This window comes from Oncorhynchus mykiss, chromosome 6 (assembly GCF_057628025.1).
Source record: "Oncorhynchus mykiss isolate SJ-2025 chromosome 6, ASM5762802v1, whole genome shotgun sequence".
Classification (NCBI taxonomy): domain Eukaryota; kingdom Metazoa; phylum Chordata; class Actinopteri; order Salmoniformes; family Salmonidae; genus Oncorhynchus; species Oncorhynchus mykiss.
In genome coordinates, this window is record NC_143027.1 from 84,980,483 (window position 1) to 85,006,502 (window position 26,020).

Below are 26,020 nucleotides of genomic sequence, written 5' to 3' on the forward strand. Positions count from 1 at the left end.
CCGCAGTCAAACGACCACCCCTCAACACTGTCAAACGCTCCCTAAAACACTTCTGCGAGCAGGCCTTTCTAATCGACCTGGCCCGGGTATCCTGGAAGGATATTGACCTCATCCCGTCAGTTGAGGATGCCTGGTCATTCTTTAAAAGTAACTTCCTCACCATTTTAGATAAGCATGCTCCGTTCAAAAAATGCAGAATACAGATATAGCCCTTGGTTCACTCCAGACCTGACTGCCCTCGACCAGCACAAAAACATCCTGTGGCAGACTGCAATACCATTGAATAGTCCCCGCGATATGCAACTGTTCAGGGAAGTCAGGAACCAATACACGCAGTCAGTCATGAAAGCCAAGGCCAGCTTCTTCAGGCAGAAATGTGCATCCTGTAGCTCTAACTCCAAAAAGTTCTGGGACACTGTAAAGTCCAAAGAGAACAAGAGCACCTCCTCCCAGCTGCCCACTGCACTGAGGCTAGGTAACACGGTCACCACCGATAAATCCAAGATTATCGAAAACTTCAACAAGCATTTCTCAACGGCTGGCCATGCCTTCCTCCTAGCTACTCCAACCTCGGACAACAGCTCCGCCCCCCCCGCAGCTACTCGCCCAAGCCTCTCCAGGTTCTCCTTTACCCAAATCCAGATAGCAGATGGTCTGAAAGAGCTGCAAAACCTGGACCCATACAAATCAGCTAGGGTAGACTATCTGGACCCTCTCTTTCTAAAACTATCTGCCGCCATTGTTGCAACCTCTATTACCAGATTGTTCAACCTTTCTTTCGTATCTCCGAGATCCCTAAAATTGGAAAACTGCTGCGGTCATCCCCCTCTTCAAAGGGGGTGACACCTTAGACCCAAACTGTTACAGACCTATATCCATCCTTCCCTGCCTATCTAAAATCTTAGAAAGCCAAGTTAATAAACAGATCACTGACCATTTCGAATCCAACCGTACCTTCTCCTCTGTGCAATCCGGTTTCCGAGCCGGTGACGGGTGCCCCTCAGCCACGCTCAAGGTACTAAACGATACCATAACCACCATCGATAAAAGACAGTACTGTGCAGCCGTCTTCATCGACCTGGCCAAGGCTTCCGACTCTGTCAATCACCGTATTCTTATCGGCAGACTCAATAGCCTTGGTTTTTTTAATGACTGCCTCGCCTGGTTCACCAACTACTTTGCAGACAGAGTTCAGTGTGTTAAATCGGAGGGCATGTTGTCCAGACCTCTGGCAGTCTCTATGGGGGTGCCACAGCGTTCAATTCTCGGGCCAACTCTTTTCTCTGTATATATGATGTCGCTCTTGCTGCGGGCGATTCTCTGATCCACCTCTACGCAGACGACAACAGTCTGTATACTTCAGGCCCTTCTTTGGACACTGTGCTAACTAACCTCCAAACGAGCTTCAATGCCCTACAACACTCCTTCCGTGGCCTCCACCTGCTCTTAAACGCTAGTAAAACCAAATGCATGCTTTTCAACCGTTCGCTGCCCGCACCCGTCTGCCCGACTAGCATCACCACCCTGGACGGTTCCGACCTAGAATATGTGGACAACTATAAACACCTAGGTGTCTGGTTAGACTGTAAACTCTCCTCCCAGACTCATATTAAGCATCTCCAATCCAAAATCAAATCTAGAATTGGCTTTCTATTTCGCAACAAAGTCTCCTTCACTCATGCCGCCAAACTTACCCTAGTAAAACTGACTATCCTACCGATCCTCGACATCGGCGATGTCATCTACAAAATAGCTTCCAATACTCTACTCAGCCAACTAGATGCAGTCTATCACAGTGCCATCCGTTTTGTTACCAAATCACCTTATACCACCCACCACTGTGACCTGTATGCTCTAGTCGGCTGGCCCTCGCTACATATTTGTCGCCAGACCCACTGGCTCCAGGTCATCTATAAATCTATGCTAGGTAAAGCTCCGTCTTATCTCAATTCACTGGTCACAATAACAACACCCACCCGTAGCACACGTTCCAGCAGGTATATCTCACTGATCGTTCCCAAAGTCAACACCTCATTTGGCCGCCTTTTCTTCCAGTTCTCTGCTGCCAGTAACCGAAACGAATTGCAAAAATCACTGAAGTTGGAGACTTATTTCCCTCACCAACTTTAAACATCAGCTATCTGAGCAGCTAACCGATCACTGCAGCCGTACATAGTCCATCTGTAAATAGCCCACCCAATCTACCTACCTCATCCCCATACTGTTTTTATTTACCTTTCTGCTCTTTTGCACACCAGTATCTGCTCATTTATCACTCCAGTGTTAATCTGCTAAATTGTAATTATTCGCTCCTATGGCCTATTTATTGTCTACCACCTCATGCCTTTTGCACACACTGTATATAGACTTTCTTTTTTATACTGTGTCATTGGCTTGTTTATTGTTTATTCCATGTGTAACTAACTCTCTGTTGTTGTCTGTGTCACACTGCTTTGCTTTATCTTGGCCAGGTCGCAGTTGTACATGAGAACTTGTTCTCAACTTGCCTACCTGGTCAAATATATATATATATATACTGTACCTCCTGAACTGGTTTTGACCTTTTGCCTGTCCACGACCATTCTCTTGCCTACCACAGTGCAGTCCCTTTTGGATTTAATAAATATCAAAGACTCAAACCATCTGCCTCCTGTGTCTGCATCTGGGTCCTTATACTGTACCATAAGGACTTTCTCTGAGGGCCTAGTTATACTCAACATAGTTGTGTTAGGAAACTCTTGGTTTACAGGTCATATCAGGCCAGCAAGTCACATTATGCTGTTTTACAGTCATGTGTAATTCCTATTGGAATCCAGCCAGAGTTAGGATATCCAACACATGTATTTTCATTTGTTTTAGCACCCACAACCTGCAATCTGAATGACTTGAATGCTGAGACTACCTTAATCATCTAAACTGGAACGACCATCCCAGTAACGGGCGCAATAAGTCGAATAACTACTAACAGAATGGATTAGTTTAGAATTATTTAAAACAATCTGTGTGTAGCAGAAAATTAATCAACCAATCAATGTGCATCCAAAAACACAGATATTATAACAAACCATTCTGAATATCACCATGTAAAAGAACAAACTGGGAAATGTGGTTCTATGTAGAACCCTTATTGCCTTCTGAAAAATCATTCTTTGCTTCCAAAGAATCATTACAGAAACCTTTCTTCCAAAAACTGTTCTTTATAATGTTAAAGGTTTTAGGTAGAAACCTGTGTCTTACATAGAACACTTGTCTTTCAGAAAGGGTTCTTCAGATAAAAACTGTTCTTTTATAATGTTAAAGGTTTTAGGTAGAAACCTGTGTCTTACATAGAACACTTGTCTTTCAGAAAGGGTTCTTCAGATAAAAACTGTTCTTTTATAATGTTAAAGGTTTTAGGTAGAAACCTGTGTCTTACATAGAACACTTGTCTTTCAGAAAGGGTTCTTCAGATAAAAACAGTTCTTTATAATGTTAAAAGTTTTAGGTAGAAATCTGTGTATTACATAGAACACTTGTCTTTCAGAAAGGGTTCTTCAGATAAAAACTGTTCTTGGTAGAACCCTATCCCTCCACAAAGAACCCCCTTGGAACCATTTTTTCTAAGACTGTAGGCATAACTGATTATTCTTTGCAGATGAATCCTTCGTTGACCCACAGCCAAACTCAAGGTTTTCCTCAACAAGGGTCTTCTGAAGGGAGTTACTCTAACCTGATGCTTGCACCAGAGCTACTCAACTTCTACCTGACTTCTCTATTTAATATATGACTTGTTTAATGTATCCTTATCAGGGTGAATTGATTCTCATACAACACCTCAACTGAATCATCTCACTGAATCATCTCACATAGAATATTCCCACTGAATCATCTCACATTGAATAATCCCACTGAATCATGCACCTCCCCCATATAATAATAATAAATTCACTTTTCCTACTAGCACTGACTTTGCTGATAACTACTTTATTGAGGGAAAATGTACCTGCTACAGTAGTGATATGTTGTTGTCTCACCTAGCTATCTTAAGATGAATGCACTATTTGTAAGTCGCTCTGGATAAGAGTCTGTGAAATGAATAAAATGTCAATGTAATTTCCTGTTTCATATAAATCCTCCTTTGACCGATAGCCAACATCGAGGTTTTCCCCCACATGGGTCATGTTGAAGAAGCTTACACCAGAGCCAATCAACTTGAACTTGTGTAATATCCCGTAACACTCTTAGCCCATACCTGACCTTTAACGATATCTCTTATCTTTATCAACTTATAAAAATACAAAAGGTCGACTGAGATGCTGAAAACAATAGGTCAGGTATGGGTCACTGGAGTTAAAAGCAATTCATTGCCAGAATCTCAATCTAAGGTACTAACTTAGAAAAAAGGTGCTCCCTTGAACCATAAAGGGTTATTTGGTTGTCTCTGTAGGGGACATCTTTTTTTGGTTCCTTTTCACCAAGGAGTTCTTAATTGAAAAGCAAATGTTAGGGGTTCCTTGTTGGGTGAAAGGGTTCTACCTGGAACCAAAAATAGTTTTCCTACAGGGACAGCCGAAGAACCCTATCCGAAACCCTTTTTTCTAAGCGAGAATACAATCAAGCTGTCCTGGTTCTAGTCTCTCGTGACAGGCCAGCGTGTGCAGTTAATCCTTCGTTGACCCACAGCCAACCTTAAGGTATTCCCCAACATGGGTCATCTGGAAGTAAAAAGCCCGAACCTTACACCAGAGCCTTTCAAATTCCACCGGACCTCTCTATTTAAACACCTAACTTCTGTTATATCCAGTAACACTCTAAACCCATTTCCAACCTACTATTGGATATGTTACCTATATTTTACCTGTTCTGATCTCTGTACACATACTATTTTGACTTCAGAAGTGGCTGTTCAGTGAAAATGTATTTATTAATCCTCAGATAGTGATGGGTGATCATTTGCCCATGGCCTGACCAACCTCCATTCCAGGTGTGAAAAGGTTTTATAACATAAATGCAATTGTGAAAATGTTTCATAATATATTAACACAATAAAACGAGTTGAGTCACAAACGTTATAAGACATATACTCTCTATTTGGCACACTGTATGTAGCCTTGTAGGTCTACAAATTACATCGTTCAATTGGATCAGGTCTGCAGATTACTAAATGCCGATATAGGACAAGTCTTGCTAAAAATAAATTCGCCTCCTGGGGTTAACGTATGTATATCCCACATGATGTAGCCTATGTTGTCTGACCTATTTCCACGCACAACCATCAAAGGCAACGATGCAGGGAGCAGAGAGAAGATACGAGGTCAAATTCTTAAAGGTTTACGAATTTTATGAACCTCGGAGGTAACGGTGTCCCCAGGCTATTGCGCACAGCCATATCGGAGACTAGCCCACAGCTGGATTTAAATTTACGCGTTGTCTTTTTCACACTTTTACCTTTTTCACTCGGATTTACAATGGGTCAAAATCAGCAAGCTCAGTCAACCAGCGAAGAAGAGTTGGAAGTATCGACAATTCAAGACCTCTACAGGAGGTTCATCAATGAGTGCCCCAGCGGTTCGTTGCACTTGCACGAGTTCAAAAGGATGTTTGGGGTTCAAAACGATAATTCGCCAGAATCGCAATACATGGAGGGCATATTCAGTGCGTTTGATATGAATGGGGTAAGATTCTGAATACAAACCAGCAGACCTGGGTCAATTGCATTTGCATTTACTGTAAATTATGTATGTACATACTGTAAAAAAAACATGTTGTATTGGTGTAGGCCTAAAGTTATCATAGACCCCTCCCCCTCAACTCAAGTGTTTTAAACTTCCCATTTAATTCATGAATATAGATCCATAAAATTTTAGGACAATACTATTATTAATATTGTTTTCTAGAATATGGGTTTCCCAAAATGTGTGCTCTTTCCACGTGTAGGCTAAGCTATTTGTCTGAACACTATCATGCTTCATTTGGCCGTATGGTTAATTAAATAGTCTAAAGTTAGATGGCCATAATACCCTTCTTTCCATAAAGTGGGCCAGAGTGTAAAGCCAAATTAGTCGTTCCACCTCAAAAAGGACAATAAAGAGGATTTCAACAGCAACCTTCTCAGGTTGTTCTGGAATAGTTTTTGCATTCTTTAAATGTAGTACCTAACATCCACATTTGACCATTGTTTTTCTAACAATGACTTAGACATCAAAAGCCACCAATGGACCCCCCCCCCCCACACCCCACACCAATCCCACCCCAACAATGAGTATATTATCAGTTCTCTATGTCTGACAAGTAGCAAATGAGCAAAAGCTGTGTGCATTAAGGAAATAGACACCTGGCTTAAATAGAACCCTGTCTCTAATAAGCACCTGTTGGGTTCAGGAATTTAATTAAATAAACACTTGGGCTATTAATTACATTTTTATGTTAACTCAATGGTGTTACTTATAGTGTTACGGTGCGTGAATGAGGACCCAAAAGCGAATTAACGTAAACAGAACTTCTTTAATAACAAAACATAGGTAGGCTCAGATGGACCGGCAGATTCCGACAGGACAGGACAAGGTTGCAGCAAACATGACGATAGTCTGGTTCAGGCATGAAAAACACAAACAAGAATCCGACAAAGACAGAAACAAAAACAGAGAGAGATATAGAGGACTAATCAGAGGGAAAAAGGGAACAGGTGGGAAAAAGGGGTGACGAGGTAGTTAGGAGGAGACAAGGAACAGCTGGGGGAAAGAGGGGGAGAAAAGGTAACCTAATAACGACCAGCAGAGGGAGACAGGGTGAAGGGAAAGGACAGAAACAAGACACAACATGACAATACATGACAGTACCCCCCCACTCACCGAGCGCCTCCTGGCGCACTCGAGGAGGAAACCTGGCGGCAACGGAGGAAATCATCGATCAGCGCACGGTCCAGCACGTCCCGAGAGGGAACCCAACTCCTCTCCTCAGGACCGTACCCCTCCCAATCTACCAGGTACTGATGACCACGGCCCCGAGGACGCATGTCCAAAATCCTACGGACCCTGTAGATGGGTGTGCCCTCGACAAGGATGGGGGGGGGGGAAGACGAGCGGGGGCGCGAAGAACGGGCTTGACACAGGAGACATGGAAGACCGGGTGGACGCGACGAAGATATCGCGGAAGAAGAAGTCGCACTGCGACAGGATTAATGATCCGAGAAATACGGAACGGACCAATGAACCGCGGGGTCAACTTGCGAGAAGCGGTCTTAAGGGGAAGGTTCTGAGTGGAGAGCCAAACTCTCTGACCGCGACAATATCTAGGACTCTTAGTTCTACGCTTATTAGCAGCTCTCACAGTCTGCGCCCTATAACGGCAAAGTGCAGACCTGACCCTCTTCCAGGTGCGCTCGCAACGTTGGACAAAAGCCTGAGCGGAGGGGACGCTGGACTCGGCGAACTGAGATGAGAACAGCGGAGGCTGGTACCCGAGGCTACTCTGAAAAGGAGATAGCCCGGTCGCAGACGAAGGAAGCGAGTTGTGGGCGTATTCTGCCCAGGGGAGCTGTTCTGACCAAGACGCAGGGTTGCGAAAAGAAAGACTGCGTAAGATGCGACCAATAGTCTGATTGGCCCGTTCTGCTTGACCGTTAGACTGGGGGTGAAAGCCGGAAGAGAGACTGACGGAAGCCCCAATCAAACGGCAAAACTCCCTCCAAAATTGAGACGTGAATTGCGGACCTCTGTCCGAAACGACGTCTGACGGAAGGCCATGAATTCTGAAAACATTCTCGATGATGATTTGTGCCGTCTCTTTAGCAGAAGGAAGCTTAGCAAGGGGAATAAAATGAGCCGCCTTAGAGAACCTGTCGACAACCGTAAGAATAACAGTCTTCCCCGCTGACGAAGGCAGTCCGGTGACAAAATCTAAGGCGATGTGAGACCACGGTCGAGAGGGAATGGGAAGCGGCCTGAGACGGCCGGCAGGAGGGGAGTTACCGGACTTAGTCTGCGCGCAGACCGAACAAGCAGCCACGAAGCGACGCGTGTCATGCTCCCGGGTGGGCCACCAAAAACGCTGGCGAATGGAAGCAAGCGTACCCCGAACGCCAGGATGGCCGGCTAACTTGGCAGAGTGAGCCCACTGAAGAACGGCCAGACGAGTAGGAACGGGAACGAAAAGAAGGTTCCTAGGACAAGCGCGCGGCGACGGAGTTTGAGTGAGTGCTTGCTTTACCTGCCTCTCAATTCCCCAGACAGTCAACCCGACAACACGCCCCTCAGGGAGAATCCCCTCGGGGTCAGTGGAGGTTACTGAAGAACTGAAGAGACGAGATAAAGCATCAGGCTTGGTGTTCTTAGAGCCCGGACGATAAGAAATCACGAACTCGAAACGAGCGAAAAACAGCGCCCAGCGCGCCTGACGCGCATTAAGTCGTTTGGCAGAACGGATGTACTCAAGGTTCCTATGGTCAGTCCAAACGACAAAAGGAACGGTCGCCCCCTCCAACCACTGTCGCCATTCGCCTAGGGCTAAGCGGATGGCGAGCAGTTCGCGGTTTCCCACATCATAGTTACGTTCCGACGGCGACAGGCGATGAGAAAAATACGCGCAAGGGTGGACCTTGTCGTCAGAGAGGGAGCGCTGAGAAAGAATGGCTCCCACGCCCACCTCTGACGCGTCAACCTCGACAACGAACTGTCTAGTGACGTCAGGTGTAACAAGGATAGGTGCGGATGTAAAACGATTCTTGAGGAGATCAAAAGCTCCCTGGGCGGAAACGGACCACTTAAAGCACGTCTTGACAGAAGTAAGGGCTGTGAGAGGAGCTGCCACCTGACCGAAATTACGGATGAAACGACGATAGAAGTTCGCGAAGCCGAGAAAGCGCTGCAGCTCGACGCGTGACTTAGGGACGGGCCAATCAATGACAGCTTGGACCTTAGCGGGATCCATCTTAATGCCTTCAGCGGAAATAACAGAACCGAGAAATGTGACGGAGGAGGCATGAAAAGAGCACTTCTCAGCCTTCACAAAAAGACAATTCTCTAAAAGGCGCTGGAGGACACGTCGAACGTGCTGAACATGAATCTGGAGTGACGGTGAAAAAATCAGGATATCGTCAAGGTAAACGAAAACAAAGATGTTCAGCATGTCTCTCAGGACATCATTGACTAATGCCTGAAAGACAGCTGGAGCGTTAGCGAGGCCGAAAGGAAGAACCCGGTATTCAAAGTGCCCTAACGGAGTGTTAAACGCCGTCTTCCACTCGTCCCCCTCCCTGATGCGCACGAGATGGTAAGCGTTACGAAGGTCCAACTTAGTGAAAAACCTGGCTCCCTGCAGGATCTCGAAGGCTGAAGACATAAGAGGAAGCGGATAACGATTCTTCACTGTTATGTCATTCAGCCCTCGATAATCTATGCAGGGGCGCAGGGACCCGTCCTTCTTCTTAACAAAAAAAAACCCCGCTCCGGCGGGAGAGGAGGAGGGGACTATGGTACCGGCGGCAAGAGCTACAGACAAATAATCTTCGAGAGCCTTACGTTCGGGAGCCGACAGAGAGTATAGTCTACCCCGGGGGGGAGTGGTTCCCAGAAGGAGATCAATACTACAATCATACGACCGGTGTGGGGGAAGAGAGGTGGCCCTGGACCGACTGAACACCGTGCGCAGATCGTGATATTCCTCCGGCACCCCTGTCAAATCACCAGGCTCCTCCTGTGAAGAAGAGACAGAGGAAACAGGAGGGATAGCAGACATTAAACATTTCACATGACAAGAGACGTTCCAGGAGAGGATAGAATTACTAGACCAATTAATGGAAGGATTATGACAAACTAGCCAGGGATGGCCCAAAACAACAGGTGTAAAAGGTGAACGAAAAATTAAAAAAGAAATGGTTTCGCTATGATTACCAGAAACAGTGAGGGTTAAAGGTAGCGTCTCACGCTGAATCCTGGGGAGAGGACTACCATCCAGGGCGAACAAGGCCGTGGACTCCCTTAACTGTCTGAGAGGAATGTCATGTTCCCGAGCCCAGGTCTCGTCCATAAAACAGCCCTCCGCCCCAGAGTCTATTAAGGCACTGCAGGAAGCTGATGAACCGGTCCAGCGTAGATGGACCGACAAGGTAGTGCAGGATCTAGAAGGAGAGACAGGAGTAGTAGCGCTCACCAGTAGCCCTCCGCTTACTGATGAGCTCTGGCTTTTACTGGACATGAAGTGACAAAATGACCAGCAGAACCGCAATAGAGACAGAGGCGGTTGGTGATTCTCCGTTCCCTCTCCTTAGTCGAGATGCGGATACCTCCCAGCTGCATAGGCTCAGCACCCGAGCCGGCAGAGGAAGATGGTAGTGATGCGGAGAGGGGGGCAACGGAGAACGCGAGCTCCTTTCCACGAGCTCGGTGACGAAGATCAACCCGTCGCTCAATGCGAATAGCGAGTTCAATCAAGGAATCCACGCTGGAAGGAACCTCCCGGGAGAGAATCTCATCCTTTACCTCTGCGCGGAGACCCTCCAGAAAACGAGCGAGCAAAGCCGGCTCGTTCCAGCCACTGGAGGCAGCAAGAGTGCGAAACTCAATAGAGTAGTCTGTTATGGATCGATTACCTTGACATAGGGAAGACAGGGCCCTGGAAGCCTCCTCCCCAAAAACAGATCGATCAAAAACCCTTATCATCTCCTCCTTAAAGTCCTGATACTGGTTAGTACACTCAGCCCTTGCCTCCCAGATTGCCGTGCCCCACTCACGAGCCCGTCCAGTAAGGAGAGATATGACGTAGGCGACACGAGCAGTGCTCCTGGAGTAAGTGTTGGGCTGGAGAGAAAACACAATATCACACTGGGTGAGGAACGAGCGGCATTCAGTGGGCTCCCCAGAGTAACACGGCGGGTTATTGATTCTGGGCTCCGGAGATTCGAAAGCCCTGGAAGTGGCCGGTGGATCGAGGCGGAGATGGTGAACCTGTTCTGTGAGGTTGGAGACTTGGGTGGCCAGGGTCTCAACGGCATGTCGAGCAGCAGACAATTCCTGCTCGTGTCTGCCTAGCATCGCTCCCTGGATCTCGACGGCTGAGTGGAGAGGATCCGAAGTCGCTGGGTCCATTCTTGGTCGGATTCTTCTGTTACGGTGCGTGAATGAGGACCCAAAAGCGAATTAACGTAAACAGAACTTCTTTAATAACAAAACATAGGTAGGCTCAGATGGACCGGCAGATTCCGACAGGACAGGACAAGGTTGCAGCAAACATGACGATAGTCTGGTTCAGGCATGAAAAACACAAACAAGAATCCGACAAAGACAGAAACAAAAACAGAGAGAGATATAGAGGACTAATCAGAGGGAAAAAGGGAACAGGTGGGAAAAAGGGGTGACGAGGTAGTTAGGAGGAGACAAGGAACAGCTGGGGGAAAGAGGGGGAGAAAAGGTAACCTAATAACGACCAGCAGAGGGAGACAGGGTGAAGGGAAAGGACAGAAACAAGACACAACATGACAATACATGACATATAGATTATATGGATATGAAGTGCAAAAATGCTAATAGGTACCATTGACTTGCATTGGATTAGCTGGTTTGAATACCGAGCCGACAAGGTGAAAAATCTGTTGAAGTGCCCTTGAGCAAGGCACTTAATGCTAATTTGCTCCAGGGGCACTGTGCTACTATGGCTGACCCTGTAAAACAACACATTTCACTGCACCTATCTAGTGTATGTGACAATACAACATATTTTTTATCCTAGTGTTCAGAACCTGGTAATATCAGGATGTAGGATGGGATAAAAACCTAACAACTTCCATTACTAATTTCTCTGAATGGGGAAAAAAAAACAGTAAAATTCACTGAGAATACATTACATATGATGAAGAAATAATACTCAGAGCAGCAGCTCCATACTACTTATCAGACATAGAGAACTGATACTATAAACTCGGTGTTGGAGTGGGATTGGCGTGTAGGGCTGTGGGCTTTTTGACATTTCTTTGGATTCCTCACATCTTACTCCTTGTTAAAAGTTAAGGTCCAAACCGTATCCTAGGTACTATATGTGTTGAATATTCTATGAATCCTATAAATTAAAATGTCCAATTTAGGTGCAATCAATTAGCTTAATTTCTCACAAATCAAATTATATATTTTTTAAATGATGCTGCAGGAATGCTAATAGTATCTGTTTTTAACTACAGAAACGACTTCAGAAAAATCTGAGTGGGTGTTACGGCCTGCTGAATTGACATGGAAAGACCCAAATGGAAATAGGGCCACACTTCCAACACAGGCCCAAGACAATGCTGTAGGCCAGTTAAGCTATCCCACAGTTACCACCAATGTAACAATTGAGGAGCAAGTTGGAAATTGGCTCGATGCAGAAGTCTAAAAAGGTCCACAACTCTCTGGATGAATAATAGACTACCTGAAAAGACATATTTGACCCAGGTCTCTTTCCCCATATTATCACAATCCACAATGATCCCATGGTGTACCTTTTGTTTTACATGTGCCCCACTGTCAGGGATGTTATGCATTTCTTACTTGGAGAACACATAAGGATTTTTATTGAGGCTGTAGTTGATCATGATCGTTTGTCTGTCTCTATTACAGGACAACACCATGGAGTTTATAGAGTATGTTGCTGCGCTAAACCTTGTGCTTCGAGGACGGCTCGAGGATAAACTCAAGTGGTCTTTCAAGGTGTTTGACAACGATGACAATGGGCGACTGGACAGGCACGAGCTGAGAATAATTATAAGGGTAAGGGTTCGGGCCGAAGTGCGACCTATAGTAACATTCTAAGCCAGTGTTTCTCAACATGGCTCCTGGTAGGAATGTGTTCTACAGCACACTATAGCTCATTATCAATTAGACGCTAAGCAGTGTATATCTGCTTGGGTAACCACTAAACTCAAAGCCTCTGAGAATCAGCTATTTATCAAACAGAAAAACAACAACTAAGTTGAATAAACACATTTATATTGTAGATACTGCACTTTGCCCTTGCATTACCCATATAGTTAAGGTCATACAAAGGCAGAGTGCAGTATTTGCATTTTAGGGGTCATAGATCAAATCAGTGTTCATGGTTGATATGCATAAACATTACTTCATAATAAGATGATACGTCATTGCATTATCATTTATTTACCTACAACCAATTGGGATGGCTAACAAAAATACTTTAAAACCATTTTTCTCAGATTCACTGTTGGCATAGTTACTGTATTGGCAGTATTGGAAGTACTCTAGTTAGAATAATTCAAATGAATTACATTTGGGCCATTTCATTCAGGCTTCTTAATCTAAGTAATTTATCGGTTAATTGAAAAGCTGTGTGGACAGTGGCTGTTCATGATCGAAGTTGAGAAACCCTGCGCTTGGACTTGAAGGCTGTAGTCCGATGCTCTACTGTTCCCCCAAAGTGTGTACTCGTATATACCCCCTTATGGATTTAAAAGCATCGAATTGGTGTAAAGAATATGGTAGGAACTTTCTCCAGCCGTACTAACCTAATGATTTAAAATGCACACATGTGGAAGGGTAGGAAATCTCTCAAACCCTTTGAGGAACCAATGTCTGCAAAACGTAACTATAACAGTTGATTGATGTAACACTCCTGTTTGTGATGTCTGTAGATCATCTACAAGATAAAGAAAGGTTCTGTCAGTGACGAGGCAGGCCAAATCCACCTTACACCTGAAGAGGTTTGTGACCGTATCTTCCAGAAAGTTGACGAGAATGATGACGGTGAGTACTGGAGCACTTATTTGTGTATTGTGACGGACTTTAGCTGTTACTGAAGCAGGATGGTCAGATATGTCAGAAATAATGACATAGTGAGACACTATTAAAATAATGACCCATGTATGGCTTGATCTACTCAACCGATGGCGTGGGAAGTGGATGAATTGTGACTACTTGTGAGATCTGAAAAATTTGGAATGAGCGATCGCCTTTAACTAATTCTTGATGATACAGTATAATGACAGAGTGGATACACATTAGGTAGAATAATATGTTATATGAATAATGTTGTCTTTGGTTCCAGGTCAGATAACTCTGGAGGAGTTTGTGGAGGGGGCAAAGAGAGACCCCTGGGTACAAAAACTCATATGCCTGGATATCAACCCCAGTTACTGGGTCCACCAGCACCTGAGTGACAGAAAACTCCAGGGTCCAAAACAATGAACTAAAATGTCAGACAGGGAGGAAGAGGACATTGGTTCTCTCTATTAAAGAGGATCCGAACCAAAACAACAACTTCTCTGGTTGAAAACGGCCTGTATTCATTATCATCGACTCTACTCCCATAATAGGATAACAATAGGATGATCATAAAGTCAGTATCTCTCAAAATGGGGATTTGCTAGATTTAGGAAATGAATGACGTTGCCAAATCCTTGGATATTTGAGGATTGTGTATGGATTTCAATTATTCCCAGCATACTCACTCTCCGAGGAGTCAGAAGAAAGCGGATGTTTCCAGTTTTCATGGATACAGTATTTTCAACTTCCATTTCCCCTGAAAAACGGATGTGGGGACTTCGCTCAGGCATCTTTTTGCACCTGCTACATTAGGTTAGAGCATCCTGCATCCTGCATCCTGCATGATATCCAATTGTAGCAGCAGAATCAACCTACAGCCCATTTCTTTACAGACAGCAGAAATTCACAATTGAGTCATTAGCATACATCGCCTCAGGACATATTTGATTGAGACCTTCTCCTACAATGGCCTTCTCCTACAATGGGTTTTGAGAAGGAGGTGAGGAGAGAGGACACGAAGAGTATGCATTTGAGATTCTCCCATTCAATTTGTCGGGACATGCTCTGCAAGGTGTCGAAAGCGTTCCACAGCAGTGCTGGCCCATGTTGACTCCAATGCTTCCCAAGTTGGCTGGATGTCCTTTCAGTTGGTGGACCATTCTTGACACACAAGGGAAACTGTTGAGTGTGAAAACCCCTGCAGCGTTGCAGTTCTTGACACAAACCGGTGTGCCTGACACCTACTACAATATCCTGTTCAAAGGCACTTAAAACTTTTGTCTTGCCCATTCACCCTCTGAATGGCACACACATTTCTTGTCTCAGTTGTCTCAAGGGTTAACAATCCTTCTTTAACCTGTCTCCTCCCCTTCATCTACACTGATTGAAGTGGATTTCTATGTCATGGAAAGAGAAGGTGTCCTTAATGTTTTGTACACTCTGTGTATATGCCAATATCAAAATAAATGCAATACATTTTTTATAACATTAAGATAAGTGTTGATACTGTAGTACATACCCAGCTAGCACTTTTGGTTCCTTGGAAGTTGTGGGAACATATGTTTTTGGTTTCCCATTGGTTCTGGGAACGAAGCCATATGTTTCCTGACCGGTACAACTGAATATTTTTTAAATGTTCTGAGAATGGAAATAAAAATGTATCCTGTTCAGGGACGTTCATTTTTAGGTTGAAGGGAGGTTCTGAGAACATTTGACTATGGTTCACTAAAAGTTTTCCTGGGAGGTTTTATTAACGTTCTGAGAACCATAAATGAAAGTTTATTTGAAGATGATTAAATAATGTTCTGAGAACATTTTTCAATAAGACTTTTAATAACGCTGCTAGCTTAAGCAGTTTTGAACTCAAGCACAGGTAGGACACATAGAAATTCATCTTCTTAGACACGAATCATATAAACACATTCATTTTTTATTGTGGCACGGTGTCAGTAAGATTCAAACCTATGATCTTCTGTTCTCTATTCATGGAATTATTCCACTGCGCCACAAGGATGCCGCTATCATGCCTTGTTTTTCTTTACTCATACAAAGCAGTTCAATTTAGTCTATTCAAACAGACCCCCATTTCAAAGAAAACATTCACTCATTAAGTTCAGGTGTGGCCAATTAGTGGGCACAGCCAACACACCTGAACACACTTAACAAGATAGAGGCTAGACGCTGAGAACATAATGTATATGTTGTTAAATAACATTCTTAGAACGTTACTAATGTTTTCTTAATGTTCTGAGAACATGACTTTAAATAGAACCCTGAGAAAACCTGCAGAAAACGTTATGCTGAAGTACTGAAATTCCCACCCAAGAAACATGGTTCTCAGAACATTATGTGCAACCAGGGTATCCCTTCAGCATTCCCAGAACCCTGAGGGAAGGTTGCATGCAATATAACCATAGGACAACCATGCTCTCACCAAGCTCTAACAAACATATGGTTCTCAGAATGTTATGTGTTAGCTGGGTACCTTTCATATTGTAAAAACAAACAACAACATATACCTAATATACAGTATGTCCAGGTACATGTGGACGTTTTCAATATATGAAATGGTAGAAACAAGTAAGCTTACCAGCCAAATACTGTAAATAACAGTAGAGACCACACACAGTGAGAATGTAGCCATTTCACAAATCATCTCCAGAGTTGCAGCCTGGATATTTCAATTGGTCACACTTTGTTTAAATAGTGCCTTTTTTCACAAATAGCCATTTAAATACTTGACAACTGTTTTTGCTGGCGATTGAGTCATAAGAGATGGTTGGTGGAAGATCATTCACAAGAACTTCAGGTAAATTATCTTTGAATACGGAGTACTGATATTTAATATGCTTTAGAAATGTTTTGAATTTAGTTTTGAATCTTCAATATTTTAGAATCTTGAAATCTGTTCTTGATTTTGAATTCTTAATAAGTGCCAAATGTTAGTATGTGGTCATACTAAAGTCAAAATGGTTAGCATGTTTTTATATGGTTGTCTATGGCACTGCAATTGAAGCGAAAGCTTTGGATCGACCTGTAAAACAAACCTTCTGTTAAGGCAAGTCGTCCAGGTACCTGACTCCTGAGGCAGCAAAGCATCCCCAAACCATGACACTACCACCATCATGCTTGACCGTTGGTATGAGGTTTGTCGTGGCAGAATCAGAATTCTTTAGGTAACATTTATAAATAAGATGTTTTATTCATTTTATTGCATACTTATGTGAGATATTTGTCATTAGAATGTCTTCTTTTGGATAATACTGTTTGCAGTTATCCCTTTCCTGTGGGCAAAGTTACGTGGGCCCAGAGAAATGAGAGGTCTGGTTAGTCTTATCTGTGAATGTGTCTGTAAACTATTCCTAAACCATGTGAAGGGATGGTGTGATAAATGGGGAACCAGATAGTTGGCTCCACAATGTCTGTGTGCCAGTCACTGTCTCTCTGTGATCTTGTCCAGGAGGGGGTGTATTTGATATATGCTAGTGGATGAGGTTTTGTTTTTGGTCCTGAGTGGTACCAAGAGCGAGATAAGAACATAGACAAAGCTGAATGATAATTTATAGCCAATGCTGTCTGGCTATGTGTGTCTTTGCTATAAAGGATCTCAGTTGCAATGTGTAAGGACTCTCAGAGAATTCATTGATAGACACTGAATTGATCTGAGAGTCACAGGGTTGTGATGGAGCTCATATAATTAAAGATGGACTTTATGATAACTCTGACTTATGTGTGGTTTGCTCTCATGATTTGGTAATACAGGAAATTTCCACTACAGGTTCTTACTGTGGATTGCAGTGTTTTGTTTTTGCCAGACACAACGGGACCCATGACGTCCAAAGAAGTTATCATTTTGAATCAACTGTCCATAGAACATTCTTCCAAGGGTCTTGATGATCATCCAGGTGCTTCTTGGCAAACTTGAGTCAACTGTTTTGGACAACATGGGTTTTGGAATGGCCTCGTCGAGTTCATGCTTGAAAACCCACAAATGTCGCTGAGTTACAGCAGTTCTGCAACCAAGAGTGGGCCAAAATGCCTCCACAGCGATTTGAGAGACTGATCAACAACTACAGGAAGCGTTTGGTTGCAGTCATTGCCGCTAAAGGTGGCACAGGCAGTTATTAAGTGTAAGGGGGCAATTACTTTTTCACACAGGGAAATAGGGTGTTGAATAACAGAGTTTACACATGACAAAAAGTGATTATACTTAAAATAAGTATAATTTTTGGGGGGATATTTGTAAACTCAGGTTCCCTTTATGTAATATTAGGTTTTGGTTGAAGATCTGACAACATTCAGTGTCAAAAATATGTCAAAATAGAGACAATCAAAAAGGGCAAATACTTTTTCACAGCTCTGTATCTGTTTTATACTTTCAAATACTTTTTCACAGCTCTGTATCTGTTTTACACTTTCAAATACTTTTTCACAGCTCTGTATCTGTTTTACACTTTCAAATACTTTTTCACAGCTCTGTATCTGTTTTACACTTTCAAATACTTTTTCACGGCTCTGTATCTGTTTTACACTTTCAAATACTTTTTCACAGCTCTGTATCTGTTTTACACTTTCAAATACTTTTTCACAGCTCTGTATCTGTTTTACACTTTCAAATACTTTTTCACAGCTCTGTATCTGTTTTACACTTTCAAATACTTTTTCACAGCTCTGTATCTGTTTTACACTTTCAAATGCTTTTTCACAGCTCTGTATCTGTTTTACACTTTCAAATACTTTTTCACAGCTCTGTATCTGTTTTACACTTTAAAATACTTTTTCACAGCTCTGTATCTGTTTTACACTTTCAAATACTTTTTCACGGCTCTGTATCTGTTTTACACTTTCAAATACTTTTTCACAGCTCTGTATCTGTTTAACACTTTCAAATACTTTTTCACAGCTCTGTATCTGTTTTACACTTTCAAATACTTTTTCACAGCTCTGTATCTGTTTTACACTTTCAAATACTTTTTCACAGCTCTGTATCTGTTTTACACTTTCAAAATGAAAGCACCTTAAGTATCTAGTCGACACATTTTAAGAGGTCATAAGTATTTGTACAAATTCACTTATAGTGTATTACATTTTGTCAAAATGTAGTATTTGGCCCCATATTCCTAGCACGCAATGACTGCATCCAGCTTGTGACTACAAACTCGTTGGATGCATTTGCAGTTGGTTTTGGTTGTGTTTCAGATGATGTTGTGCCCAATAGAAATGAATGGTAAATATTGTATTGTCATTTTGGAGTCACTTTTATTATAAATAAGAATAGAATATGTTTCTGAACAGGTATACATTAATGTGGATGCTACCATGATTACGAATAATCATGAATGAATTGTGAATAATGATGAGTGAGAGAGTTAGAGGTGTAGGGGAGTGTATGTATGTATATTATACAATAGTTTTTTTCCAAACATAGTACCATACAATCATTGTAATGGTATAACTTGTGGTCCTGATTCTTGTGCTGCTCTGAATGGAGTGTAAGGTGTTGGGGATTGAGAAGCTATTTCATGTGTTATAACATATTAAAGATCTGTCTGAATGCACTGGACAGGTTCTTTATGAATGCACACTTAACACAACTACTCAACCTGAACACGTGAGAAGGGCCAGGTTTCCCAATTAACTGAGGGGATGGATAAGTGGAACTTTGGCATATCTGACTGGGGGGAGGAGCTTAATGTTCTCACCTTATGTAAATGACTATGTGTGTTTGACCCAGGTTACCCAGAACAATCCTAAAACTTTTTTCAATGTTTTAAATTATCTTCTTTGTAATCCACTGGTGTCCTGTGAAGATATTTTATTGATTGCTGAGAATAAAATGCTAAAGAGGATAACAAAAATATTTTCACAACATGAAATGAATAAAGGGGCTGGGGAGTAGTTATCCCAGAAAAAAAACATGCTTTCACAGCAAATAATTATAACGCCCCATATGGGGCTCTAACATGTAACATTCCACTTTGCAAGGCGGATGTTATGCCTACCCTCATCCCCCATAGCGCCCAGATTCTTAAGCAATGGGACAAAACTAAGAGCGTGTGGCTGCCCTCTGGTGGACGAATTGGGAAGTCAGACGTATAACTCCCTATGACAGAAGTCAAATAAGAGTCTGAGGCTTCGGTTACCCAGCTACACAATATATTTTACAGTAATGTCATTCACACACCTTTTTAAATATGGTGAATAGTATAATATTATTTACCCAACTGCTTTCCCACTAGCTATATCCCTGTCACTTACCACTACACAGCCAGCCTGAGATACGATAATCCAATAGCCTGTCCCCTTCTTCTGCCACACTCATTAGGCAAGGATCAAGTCGCAATCTCCTCCCAATCAAAAGCTGTTTCATCACCATTGGCTATCAGACATTCCTCAGACCAAAAGATCTGGTCAACTAGTAACATCTCTATTTCAACATAATGTATGTCTAATTATGGTGAGCATCAACATAGCACACCATAGCTGTGCTGGGTGAATTTGCTACGTTTCTTCAATGTAATCAGTTTAGGTCTCATTTTAATGTAGGGTGTCAATGGTTCATTTCAAGTTAAATTCATGTTAGTTGAAAACAGAATAAAATATCAACCAATGTTGGAAAATGTTCTGTCTTTGCCTGGTGGCATGCTGTTTTTACCCATAGAGTTATATGCCAAGTATCTGTTGGCTAGGACCCAACAGTACAACCCCATTATACTGAACCTATCCTCAGGTGTAATTCAGTCTGAAGAGGTGGAGGAAGTCATCATACACACATTGTCCTCATCATCATTCATTATTCATTACTACATTTAGCTAACATTAGATCATTGATACAGAGATCCTTACCATTACTACATTTAGCTAACATTAGATCATTGATACAGAGATCCTTACCATTACTATATTTAGCTAACATTAGATCATTGATACAGAGATCCTTACCTTTGTCTCGATTTGGCAGTCTCGTCCAGATCATGGCATTAGTAGAAATTTATGATAGCCATATTATCAGCTAATTAGCATTTAATTTTGAGGAGTAACTACAGACAGATATATTGATAAGGCACCTTGTCCTGGAGAGATTTACATGGTTATTAAAACGCCATGCCAGGGTGAGCCGACAGGAAATGCAGCCCGTATGTGTTTCTAAAATCTCCTATGGGAAACATTGATGGTGGGAAAACGATTGGAACAGTTTCCCTGTTTGACCACTAGGTTTTATGGGTATTATGGCTCATACTGTCATTCTCTATTGCCACACCTGTAAGGAATCGGAGGAACAGCCCCTACTTGGCAGTGTAGTTCTGATTAAAGTCAAATCAAAGGCTTTCAGCATCACCAGTCTGGTGTCCATTAGGTTAGGACACCATCAGCCTCAAGCCACTGTACACCACGTCATCGAGCCACAGTCACCTTTCACCTACCACGGCCAAAACACTGCCAAGCCAATTACTATGTATACCATTAACACCGCCCAGGTACAATACCTCAGATTAACCACGTAGAGGCACTATTCTGTTTTCTGGGATTTAACTGTATAGTATCTTTGGAGTATGTATGACTTTTCTCTAGCCTTTTGGTTAACATAATCTCATAAAATGTTGTGTTTTATCAACGAATCCATACATTCTGTGAACACTGGCTTATTAGAGCACTTTTCTTTTCTGTCACCAGAAAGGCAAGAATCTTCCTTTAAGGGGGCATTCTGTGATTCCAAAAATAACAAAGCCAACTGACAATTAAACCAACTGACATTAGGCCTGACATCCTCCTGAGACCTAACATTTCCTTGTTGTCCTCTCTAATGGACATTCGTTTTTGGTCCGTGTCGCTGAAGGTCATACATGCCACTGTGTTAGGACCTGATGTGGCTTTGAGAAGACATTCTGGGATTTTCACGTGGGGGTGTCACCTTCATCATTTTTTATTTTTGGTTCTTCAAAATGGCTACCATCACAATTACCATCACAATTAGTAAATGTTATGCCAAGTGTGTGTGATTATGTAATTCGATTTTTTTGTGAGTTTGTTACTCAAATAGTTTCTAATCGATGCATATCTCAGTAATAGGTTGGTGAGTTTTCAGAGCAGTGTAATATTTTTTAAAATATCAAACACTTTAAATAGGAGCTTAAGAGCTCGTTAATACATGTCCTCTGTAGTGGACAGCAGGATGAGATAACTATGGTTTTTACCTACTCTCCCCGTTTACTGCAATGTAAAGAAAATCATATTTACTATCAACTGAGTCAATGGAGTCCTGAGTCCTAATGGCCACTACAGTGCACATACATTTCGCTACACTCCAAACTCCTCATTAAGCTTGAGTTCCTGGGTCTTGGACTTCCTGCAACTGGGTCCTAGACTTCCTGACGGGCTGCCCCCAGGTGGTGAAGGTAGGAAACAACATCTCCACTCCACTGATCCTCAACACTGGGGCCCCACAAGGGTGCGTGCTCAGCCCCCTCCTGTACTCCTTGTTCACCCACGACTGGGTGGCCTTGCTTGCCTCCAACTCAATCATCAAGTTTGCAGTCGACCCAACAGTGGTAGGCTAGATTATCAACAACAACGATACAGCCTACAGGGAGGAGGTGAGGGCCCTCGGAGTGTGGTGTCAGGAAAATAACCTCTCAGTCAATGTCAGTAAAACAAAATAAATTATCGTGGACTTCAGGAAACAGTAAAGGGAGCACCCCCCTATCCACATCGACGGGACAGTAGTGGAGAAGGAGGAAAGTTTTAAGTTCCACATCACGGACAAACTGAAATGGTCCACCCACACAGACAGTATGGTGAAGAAGGCGCAACAGCGCCTCTTTAACCTCAGGAGGCTGAAAATATTTGTCTTGTCGCCAAAAACCCTCACAAACTTTTACAGGTGCACAATCGAGAGCATCCTGTCCGGCTGTATCACTGCCTGGTACAGAAACTGCACCGCCACAACCGCAGGGCTCTCCAGAGGGTGGTGCGGTCTGCACAACGCATCACCGGGGGCAAACTACCTGCCCTCCAGGACACCTACAACACCCGATGTCACAGGAAGGCAAAAAAGATTATCAAGGGCAATAACCACCCGAGCCACTGTCGGTTCACCCCGCTTCCATCCAGAAGGCGAGGTCAGTAAAGGTGCATCACAGCTGGGACAGAGAGATTGAAAAACAGATTCTATCTCAAGGCCATCAGACTGTTAAACAGCCATCACTAGCACAGAGAGGTGGCTGCCTACCTACAGACTTGATATCATTGGCCACTTTAATAAATGGAACTCTAGTCACTTTAATAATGACACTTTAAGAATGTTTACATATCTCACATTACTAATCTCATATGTACATACTGTATACTGTTTCCTACACAATCTATTCTATACTATCTATTGCATCTTAGCCACTCTGTCACTGCTCATCCATTCATTTTATATTTATATGTTCTTATCCCATTCCTTTACTAGATTGTGTGTATTAGGTTCTGTTTTTTGTTAGATATTGAATTTGTTAGATATTTGGTTTTGCTATGAAATTGTTAGATATTACATGTTAGATACTGCTGCACTGTCGGAACTAGAAGCATAAGCATTTAGCTACACTCGCAATAACATCTGCTAACCATGTGTATGTGACCAATACGTTTTGATTTGATTTGATTTTACATTAAAAAAGTAACTTTTTTTCTTTGTAAATTCCAAACCCTTGTGATGAAAATACATAGTATTCCAGAGCTTGTTTTTTGCTAGGTCTCAGGATATAGGTTGAGTCTCAGGATATAGGTTGGGTCTCAGGATATAGGTTGGGTCTCAGGATATAGGTTGAGTCTCAGGATATAGGTTGGGTCTCAGGATATAGGTTGAGTCTCAGGATATAGGTTGGGTCTCAGGATATAGGTTGAGTCTCAGGATATAGGTTGAGTCTCAGGATATAGGTTGAGTCTCAGGATATAGGTTGGGTCTCAGGATATAGGTTGAGTCTCAGGATATAGGTTGAGTCTCAGGATATAGGTTGAGTCTCAGGATATAGGTTGGGTCTCAGGATATAGGTTGGGTCTCAGGATATAGGTTGAGTCTCAGGATATAGGTTGAGTCTCAGGATATAGGTTGAGTCTCAGGATATAGGTTGGGTCTCAGGATATAGGTTGAGTCTCAGGATATAGGTTGAGTCTCAGGATATAGGTTGAGTCTCAGGATATAGGTTGGGTCTCAGGATATAGGTTGGGTCTCAGGATATAGGTTGAGTCTCAGGATATAGGTTGAGTCTCAGGATATAGGTTGGGTCTCAGGATATAGGTTGAGTCTCAGGATATAGGTTGAGTCTCAGGATATAGGTTGGGTCTCAGGATATAGGTTGAGTCTCAGGATATAGGTTGAGTCTCAGGATATAGGTTGAGTCTCAGGATATAGGTTGAGTCTCAGCTTTGAATGCCATAATACTATACATCTCGCCCTGAAAGGCAAAAGCAATTTTTCGATGCTAACCAACATTTTTTGACAGAGATTTTGAAGAATACATCAACCTGTCTGACTATAAGTACTCTAATATACTACAGTATAGGTACTCTAATAAACTATAGGTACTCTAATATATTATAGGTACTCTAATATATTATAGGTTTGTATTTATGAACTTTAAATCCTTATTAATCATTAGTTGTAATAGAGAAATGAGGGGTGCCATAGCTGAGGGGCTACTCCAGAGGTTAATGATTATCTGTAGAAGAAAAGTATATGGTGGGGGGCAATTAAGCTTGGAATGTACTGAGTGTAGGGAAAGCAATCACATGTGGCAGGCATTGATAAGGGGAGAGAGCCAGGGATTAGTGATGAAGGGGGTAGAGGTCAGACCAGGTCATGTTAAAGAAGAAATAAAAGTTTATGGCCCGTATCACTTAGTGTCCTGCCTAGCAGTAAAGATACAACGTTTGTTCAGATGTGTAGGAGGAGACTCAGCCTAGGAGAAAGGGTTTTGATTATCAGTGATTGTGTGAAAATGTCTTTGTTTAATGCAGCTGTTGTCACGCCCTGACCTTAGTATTCTTTGTTTTCTTTATTGTTTTGGTTAGGTCAGGGTGTGACATGGGTGATGTATGTGTTTTTGTACTGTCTAGGGGTTTTGTAGGTTTATGGTTGCCTAGATTGGTTCTCAATTAGAGGCAGCTATTTATCGTTGTCTCTAATTGGGAACCATGTTTAAGCAGCCATCTTCTTTGGGTATTTCGTGGGTTATTGTCTATGTGATGTTTGCACTCAGTTTTGATAGCGGTCACGGCCGTCTTGTTATTTTGTTTAGTGAACTTTTTTTGTTTTTCATTAAAAAGATGTATTCATATCACGCTGCGCTTTGGTCTCCTCCGTACAACGACCGTGACAGCTTTCTTTGTTTAATGCAGCTGTATTGACCCTCTGGGAAGAATAACATTGGTTTAAGCTTTCATAGTGTTTCATAGTGTTTCATAGTGTCAATTAGAGAATTAGAACCTAACAATGGGTACTGTAATGTTTCCAACTGTCACACCCCATCAGAACCCTAAATATAAGCTTTTCTTTACTCCATTGATTGTTAACAATGTATTTGTAAACAAACACTGTATAGCCTCAAAACATTTAAAACTATAATTTGGATCTCATGGATGGTCAGTCCTTGCAATTGCTGATTAAGAGTACAGTACACACACTCAAACATCAGCCAATAGTACAGTGAGTTAAAGGATTGCCATTTGGTTGAGTGACAGGCACAAGCCTAAGTAGGGAGTATGTCAGGACATGCCAACTATCCGCTGCCTTAGACACTGTGAACCATCAGATCCTCCTCTCCACCCTCTCAGGGTTGGGCATCTCAGACTCTGCTCACCCTTGGATTGCATCCTACCTGGCAGGTCGCTCCTACCAGGTGGCTGAGGAGGATCTGTGTCTGCATCACATGCTTTCACTACTTGTGTCACCCAGGGCTCGGTTCTAGGCCCTCTCCTCTTTCTCATTACAAGTCACTCGGCTCTGTCATATCCTCACATGGTCTCCTATCATTGCTATGCTGATGACACTCAACTACACATCTCTGCGTACCTGTCAGATATCTCAGCTTGGATGTCGGCCCACCACCTCAAGTCCAATCTTGACAAGAAGGAGCAGCCTTTCCTTCTGGGGGCGGCCTGCCTGCTCCAAAACCTCTTCATCACGGTTGACAATTCCAGTGTCGCCCTCCCAGAGCACAAAGAACCTTGGCGTGACCCTGGACAACACCCTGTAGTTCTCTGCAAACATCAAAGCAGTGACTCACTCCTGCAGGGTCATGCTCTACAATATCCAT

The 26,020-nt window shown here is 42.8% G+C and overlaps 1 protein-coding gene across 1 annotated transcript; it reads left to right on the forward strand.

Moving 5' to 3' along the window:
* Nucleotides 1-5,447: 5,447 nt before the first annotated feature.
* Nucleotides 5,448-25,672, forward strand: LOC149983142 (guanylyl cyclase-activating protein 2-like). Its single transcript, XM_090239465.1, has 5 exons — nt 5,448-5,654; nt 12,564-12,713; nt 13,592-13,703; nt 14,005-14,112; nt 25,539-25,672. The coding sequence occupies exons 1-5, from the start codon at nt 5,448-5,450 to the stop codon at nt 25,670-25,672; spliced, it is 711 nt and encodes a 236-aa protein (XP_090095591.1).
* The last annotated feature ends 348 nt before the right edge of the window (nt 25,673-26,020 follow it).